At 44.8% G+C, this 8,271-nt stretch overlaps 1 protein-coding gene across 1 annotated transcript in view; it reads right to left on the reverse strand.

Moving 5' to 3' along the window:
• LOC105695207 (neural cell adhesion molecule 2) overlaps positions 1-7,316 on the reverse strand; it is a 51,279-nt gene extending 43,963 nt beyond the window's left edge. Inside the window, exons 1-2 of the mRNA XM_012416561.2 lie at positions 7,159-7,316; positions 5,497-5,705 (exon numbers count right to left, since the gene is read on the reverse strand). Coding sequence (XP_012271984.2) covers positions 5,497-5,705; positions 7,159-7,316 — 367 coding nt within the window. The remainder of the gene's footprint in view (positions 1-5,496; positions 5,706-7,158) is intronic.
• Between the last annotated feature and the right edge of the window lie 955 nt (positions 7,317-8,271).

Raw genomic sequence — 8,271 nt, forward strand, 5'->3', positions numbered from 1 at the left:
TCCTCGAGTCTGAATTAGAACAACGTAACGCGAAGCTGCATTCCCTCCGTACGCTTTATCCCAGTAGAACTCTTGTTTAAGGGCGCTCACCACTCCAGCGGTTTTGCAGGGCCTCACGGGGACAACGATTCCGAACGTATTTCTAAACCGATCGAGCTTAACGAGTGCTCATATCGAAGATGAAACGTTGACCTGTGTTTATATGGGAGCGATTTTCGATAAGTGGTCATTATCATATAAAAAAGTGCAACGACATAATTTCAATGCCCTTTTACCTAGGAAGGAGGTGCTTGATCGAAAATCGCTCCCATATAAACACACGTCAACATTTTATCTTTAAAACGAGCACTCGTTGAGCTCAATCGGTTGAGAAATACGCTCAAAATCGTTGTCCCCGTGGAGCACCTTTTTCAGGATTTCCAAGTTTCTCGCGAGGAATTTGGGCATTCCTTAGCAACCGTTGCCGACTCTAGGCGGAGCGTCCAACTTGCGTGTGCGTGCGGCCGAGGGTCACGCACGTTTCGGCGCCTAGTCCAGAGGCGTCTAGCCGTTGTGTGAGTTGTATACGTGCAAAATACGCACACATTTTTCGCCCGTTGCTAAACACTGCCCATTATGCGTCGCGTCTCCCTCATCCGAGCGAGAAAGTACGTTTTGGTTACCTCCCACCGAATTCGATGCTAATGCCATCTAGCGGTGGAAGTCATCGTCCCCACTTGGTGGTGAACGCCGTTAAAAACAATTAATCAGAACTACTAGGAGCTATTCGCCTTCTGGCGTGCAGTGCAAAGAACACGGTCCGTATTCCTTTTTACGTCGATGTCGAACATCGATGTAAATGCTGTTTGCGATTGTTCGTAACGTTGTCAAAAAATCATGGATCCCGAAACGTCGTTTCCGGATTTCCGCTCGGCGAAGCAAGCATATATCGTCCCGCGATGCAAGTATATTCCCGAAAATAACCCGAAAGATAGGAGAGGAGACCCCGTAAAATGGAATCTTGCTTATATATGTGTATATTCGATTTAGTCAGGAAATAGAGAATGTAGAAAGAGCGAGAGAGAAGTCGGCGTTCGATCGTGGTTTGCTGGAAAGCGATAATGTGGATATTAAAATATTTCTCACCCTGGAGAAAATCTTCCCGTTATAAATGGGACAATTTCGCGTATCTGATAATTAAACGTTCTAGATTTCATGAATAATTCCTGCGCCCGTTTAATTTCTTCTCGTGGTATGCTAATATTCGGATTTCCTACGTTTCGATATTCTTACGGTCACTTGTATATTTCGATTGCACGAGCGGAGCAAAGGATATAAAATTTACTCGAGGTAAAAAGGACGCGAAAGGAAGAAGGAGATTCGTGTTCGATATGTCCTCGTGTCCTCCTCCTGGGAGTCACCACATTACAGGGTGTACCTTTCGACTTATCCGAAACGAAAGTACATTGCGGACCGATCCTCGAACACCCTCGACAAGTCTGCGGAACTTTTGCGGCCACTTTTGTAAGCACGACTGCTTCGACATTCGAAATCCAAAGAACGTGACTCGAAGATACAACGACTCCGTTTCTCGTATCTTTTTTATTATTTCTCGTTCCTCTTCTTCAACCCCTCTATTCACCTCCTGAACGCGGACAGACTTTAATACCTCTATTTGCCCATAATTCATAAGACTCAATAAACATTGCGGACGTAATAACGTCTGTGTTGTTAGTAAACCATCATGAATTTTGTTTGCAATTCTTTTCCTAAATCGAAATGAAAATACCGACGCACAAAGGGACCATTTCTTTTTTTATTCTGGTATTATATATGGCATCTTTAAAGAGAGTGATATTCGTTGGACAGTACTTAATGTATTTGGAAACACTCGACAAGCTCTCTAATAATCGGCATATCACTGAAGGTATTTAAATGAGAAAATTCTCAATTAAAATGTTGCGAAGTTAATTTCAATTTTAAACATTTAGCCGATACAAGACCTTTGAGAGTTCTTTCCCGGGCGTGGAGATGAGAGAACATTGACGTGCAGAATGGTAAAAAAATGTAACGCGATTAATGGTTCATTGCTCGCGGCGTAATCTCGTTGGCGTTTCTCGTGGGGCGAAAATCGCGTTTGGCGGGAAAAAGCGGCGTCTTTGTGCATTACGCTCTCGTTAGGTACTTTAGTGGGTACTCGCGTCCGTACTTTCGAAGAAAGGGCGCGTCAAATTGAATATACCTTGGGCCGATTTTAAAGGGACCGAGAAACGATCTACGGAGAGGAAAAGTTTTCCTTTAATCGAGGGTCCCTTCGACGTTCCTCCACCCGGGGATAAATTATGCACTCGCTTTCGCTTGGCAATCCGGCTCTCTTATTTTCACCGTATGTCAAGTTAACCCTATCGATCTTAAACTCCGTTGCCGACGCCTCGTAAATTTCGCGTCCCACCGAGCGAAAGCTTTTACGCTACATGGGAGTTTTTGACTTTGCGGACGCTGCTTTTGTCCCCCTTTAGAATCCCCTAGCTTTTCTGGTAAATGCGGCACGCACGGCCAAACTTGTTTCCCGAACTATTCCGGCTAAATTACGCGTAATGAAATCGTATTGCCCTACGAGAAAACTATTCCCGGTATCCCTTGGCTTTGACACAAAGCTGCATGTTACATGAAAGTTAAAAAAAGGTTATCGGCAGGTTGACCCCTCTGATGTGACATTTTACATCCTATACAAAGCTTTAAGGTGAAGTGAAACACGTCGAGGAACTTGATCAACGTCGATAAAGACGAGTTTTCTAAATGCCTACGTTGCCGACGTTCGTTTTTATATTGACAGCTGTGTCGAATTATATTGTGTATTGTACCAAATGGCATATTCCACCTGTCGTTTTCGTACAATAATTATGAAGAAATCGAAGTAAAACTCCAGAAATCCTCTGGATTCATGCCTTCTGGGCCCTAATTGACTGCGGAGGGACCCCCTGCGCCATCTGTGATTTCCAGGTCAATTAAATTTTCACTCCGAGACCTCGTATTACCATCGTTTTAGCAAAGAAGCGTATACAACACTTTTTTTGCCTTTATCCCGTTCAAATGCGAGTTTATCGATTACCAGAGTGTTCTAAATTGTCGTAAAATTGTCCTGACCCTTTCGATTCTCATATCAGAGCCTTCGATAATTGTATATCGATCAAAATATGAGAGCTCGACGCCATTTTGGTTCTGGTCTGGACCGAGTTAAAGATTTTTTTTGAAAGATCCAAATTTGTAATGTGTCAGGACAATTCTTAGCTGATCAGGAGTGATGTGTCAAAGTTTTGGACAGTTTGGTCTAATACCCTTAAAAAAAAGTGTTGTATTCGAATCGACTGATTTGAAGGATGTTTCACTTCACCTTAACGTTCGATAAGGAGTATAAACGCACGTAACGATTGTACCCTGTCGTACAGGACGAGGAGTTATGTTTCCTCGCTGGAACTCCCTTCTTACAAATGTTAACAATTCCGTTCTCGACATGTTCGAAGGAATTAGGTTCATAAATTACGACAGAAAATTAAAAAAATCTTTTGACAACGAGCCTCAGCACTTTTTCGAGAAGTCCCCGGACGCAAAGAATGGTTCGCGAGGGTATTGCTATCACTTTGTTTATACAATACAATCGAAATAACCGAAAAAAATTCATCCAAATAACATTCTCAAAATTATCATAATTTGCGAAGTAAGAATTACATGCAGCGACATCGGGTCGCGAAGAAATAAACGCTTCTTAAGCGAGGGGTCGAAATTACCACCGATAAGAACGTGTGACGGATAGAAAGATATGGGAAAGAGTTCCGTCAACGGGCCGCGGCCTTTTCCCGCGGTTGTCCGGCGGGAAAGAGCTGCGGCTTCCGAGCGGATTACGCGCCGGGCACTTAGGGGACGAAGGGCGGTTCGAAGGAAAGGGCGCGTCAAAGCGAGCGTCCCAGGACTCGATTTTAAAGGGGCTCCGAGCGGAAGCGCCGGGGACGGAAAAGTTGGGCTTAATCGAGCGACCGCCGCCGCGGGTCCCCCGCAGCGCGGACGCGCCGAAGCTGCCGGCAAGACCGAGATTAAATTGCTCCGGAAGCGGCGAGCGCGTCGCCGATCGGCCCGCCCCGAGTTTATCAGTGGCGCCACTGTCGCGCGGAGTCGCTTTTTAGTGCGCCCGTAAATCTCCCCGGGCACGGTTATAAATTTATACGCACGCCCGTGCGTGGGTCCGGGCCACCCGCGCGTATATTCGTCTTTGCTTCGCGCGGAGCTTTCGCGTTTCTGCATCCCCGAGCGAGACACGTCCGAGTGTCATGGCGGCCCGCGATATCGATACGTCCGCGGACAATGGCAAAGAATTCCGAAGTCTCCATAGAAGCCCAGAAGGATACGGAGGTTCGATTCTCGGTAAATAGTATGCTAGCCAACGGATGGCGGCGCTGTAATCATCTCTCCATCTCTCTTAACCTTATGGCGATATAGAGCGAATTGCATTCTTTCTTTATCTTACGCACTATATGTATATATATATATCTCTATCATATCACTTTAAGGTGAAGTGAAACATCCTTCAAATCAGTCGATTCGAATACAACACTTTTTTTTAAGGGTATTAGGCCAAATTGTCCAAAACTTTGACACATCACTTCTGATCAGCTAAGAATTGTCCTGACACATTAAAAATTTGGATCTTTCAAACAAATTTTTTATCTCGGTCCAGACCAGAACCAAAATGGCGTCGAGCTCTCATATTTTGATCAATATACAATTATCGAAGGCTCTGATATGAGAATCGAAAGGGTCAGGACAATTTTACGACAATTTAGAACACTCTGGTAATCGATAAACTCGCATTTGAACGGGATAAAGGCAAAAAAAGTGTTGTATGCGCTTCTTTGCTAAAACGATGGGAATACGAGGTCTCGGAGTGAAATTTTAATTGACCTGGAAATGACAGATGGCGCAGGGGGTCCCTCCGCAGTCAATTAGGGCCCAGAAGGCATGAATCCAGAGGATTTCTGGAGTTTTACTTCGATTTCTTCATAATTATTCTACGAAAACGACAGGTGGAATATGCCATTTGGTACAATACACAATATAATTCGACACAGCTGTCAATATAAAAACAAACGTCGGCAACGTAGGCATTTAGAAAAATCGTCTTTATCGACGTTGATCAAGTTCCTCGACGTGTTTCACTTCACCTTAAATCCAGTTTCTTTTTAACGCGACATTCACGGATAAGTTAAACTCGAACACGTCGGTTTGCATGGATTTATCGCTACGATTTATTGTGAAGCGTGCAGCTACCTTTAAGGTGACCCGAAACTGCGGGGATTTCCGATTGCTCATATTTTCTTTACGGCCCATACTTTTAGGCAGGGAAGGAGAGACTCGGTCGGATAGTTCGAAAGATATACGCGGACTTCGGGAAGATTCGCAGCTCGAGCTTGCAAATAGACCTGGGGGTAACTTTTTCGCGTAACTTGGTATCTCGGTACTCACCTATAACCGTCAAATTGACTTTGGAATTGCGCGTCTGTCCAATTTGGAAGTCGACGCGACAGCGATAGATGCCGGCGTCCTCTTCCTTGATGTGGTCGACGCCGAGCTCGGCAGGCTTCTTGTCGGGCATGAAATAAGCCCGATTCGAAAAGACCGTGTCGTCCGACCATCTTTCCGCGATGCCGAAGTCTCGGTCTCTCACGTCGACGCTAAAATACCGAAATTTAATTAACTCGCGTCGGGCGTCGCATCATTTTTTTTTGTCCACCCTCCGCGACTTACTTCGAGCTTCGCGGGGGGTGTTTATATCGTCGCTCGCGTAATTGCTTTGAGACCGTCCCCGGTTTTATGTAAACTTAAGGGGCCAGGAGAGACGTAACGAGAATCTGTCTGGAAACTTGTTTCTTCCCCGTGCAAATTAATTCCACGCAAGTATAATTTCTTCGAGACAAAACGCTCGAGGTTGACCCAAAACAGGTCGCGAGACCTGCGAAGACTGAAAACGGGGCTTTTATTTAAATTTTCTTCACCCCCAGACGCATCTTTCTACCACAAGGGAAGAAGGCTTTGTGATTTCAATTTTCTTCACTTTAGGAAGATTTCGGCACAAGAAGAGAAATTCAAGGGAAATTCAGAAGTTTAGCAACTAGTTGGTGGATTTAAAGAAAGCTTCTCCTTTGGTCCGGAAGGGCTTTGTCTATGGTCAAACTTCGTTCCTTTACCCCCCATGTCTCAAAACTATGAATGCTTGGACGTTAGATCAAAGCGTTTTGGGGAATTTCGAGAAACCACTCGAAAAGTCGCGAAACAAGGTCAAGAGTCTGTTTTGCCCGAAATTCGCTCGTGCGAGAAATTCGTAGGGTCGAGTAACGAGAGAAACGCGATTTGCGCGACTAATTTCCATTTGAAGGTAAAGAAGTCAGACAGAAGTAAGAAAAAGAAAGAAACGAGCTGACTTTAAAAAATGTCATATGACATTCGCATCCCTTTCAACGACTTCAACGACTTCGTGAAAACACGTTCTAAAATTCCCTCCACCGGTGGAATCAGTCTCAGCGTGAAGGGACTTCAATGCCATCGATTTTAATTCCACCGCCGAACTTGCATGATGTGAAACTGAAAATCGTCGTGTATTAGTTAAAGGAGGTGGGTCAGTTTAACTGATAATCCCGGGTGCAAAAAGTGTGGTTATCGATGGCAAGCAACGTATCGGCAAATCCGAGATATCGGATGCGAGTATCGGAACGGCCGTCAGATCAAAGGGAAATTTTCCGAAAGTTGTCGTAAAAAAAACAAGGTCGGGATTGACGTCGCGAGATCGGGTAAGTCGGGATGACATTAAGATTTCGTGCATTTCCCGGGGAGTTTTCCAAACTTATTGCGACCCGGCTGGATAAGCGGAGTTTCATCGGAGCACCTTGAGCGCTTGGTCGTAAGGCCGCTAAAACCTAAGTTATTCCTCGAAATGTCGCAGAGCCGGGCCCGGGTGGTCCGCGTCGCGGAAACCCCGACCGGGACAGAGGGGATTTTTCACGGTGATCCCCGCAAATCCCGAAATTGTATTATCGGGCCGCTCGTAAGCCTTTGGTTCGGACTTGGCCGGGCCGATACTTGCAACCCTCCCGCACCCTCCGGTCCCGGGGCATCGATCTTTCCGCTCACCTGTACACCGACGTCCCCAGGTCCTCGCGATACCAGAGCACGAGGTGCACCGAGTCGCCCTCGTGGGTCGTTGATATGTCGCAGGGAAGATAGGTGGGGTCTCCGACCAACGCCACGACGTGCGACATCGGGACTGCAAAAGAGAAACCATCAAACATTAGTTACACTTCCGGCTACCAACTTTCGACGGGTCTTTTACCCCCAGGATCAACCTATCCCCTGATAAGGTTGAAGCAGGCAAATTAACGGCAGGATTTGCACTTTTATGGGAGATGCTTACGAGAAATGCCGAAAAGGGAAAACAAAAATGCACTGTTAAAAATATTCATACAATCCTTGCATCGCTCCTTGGAGAAAAAAAAATACAAATTCGATATCTTAAAAGTAGGAATTTGTAGGAATACATTTTCTGTGACCGTCTAGATAAATTCGTAGTTGTAACACGTCGCGTTATAATTTTCTGAAATTGCGTGTGATTTTCTGAAATTGCGGGCAAATTAACGGCACGATTTGCACCTTTATGGGAGATGCTTACGAGAAATGCCGAAAAGTGAAAACAAAAATGTCCTGTTAAAAATATTCGTAAAATCCTTGCACCTCTCCTTGGAGAAAAAAAAATACAAATTCGATATCTTAAAAGTAGGAATTATTAGGAATACATTTTCTGTGACCGTCTAAATAAATTCGTAGTTGTAACACGTCGCGTTATAATTTTCTGAAATTGCCTGTGATAAGTACGCTTATGTACTAAATTTATTGCATATTATACACTTTATCTAAAAATACGTTATAAAATTACAATATTTTCTTTTTCGCGGTGTATGTAATCAACGACGTTGCATATGGAAATTCGCTTCGTCAAAATCAGTGACAGGGGAAAGATAAGTTTCCCCGCGGTAAATCGGAAAGTTTTTAATAATTAACAGTGCACACGTTGAGTTTACTTTTATTATCGCCGGCCGTCAGGTTCTCACGTCAGGAAAGTCCAAAGTGAAAATGATTAATATAACGACGCGGAGTCGCCGAGTGACGTCGCGACGTCCGACATGGCTACGGGAAACGGAATATTTCATCGCATACGCAGCTATCAAGTTTCGAGGGCAACTTTTTTCA

Source organism: Orussus abietinus, unplaced genomic scaffold (genome assembly GCF_000612105.2).
Source record: "Orussus abietinus isolate OABI.00-Male unplaced genomic scaffold, Oabi_2.0 scaffold81, whole genome shotgun sequence".
NCBI classification, from domain to species: Eukaryota; Metazoa; Arthropoda; class Insecta; order Hymenoptera; family Orussidae; genus Orussus; species Orussus abietinus.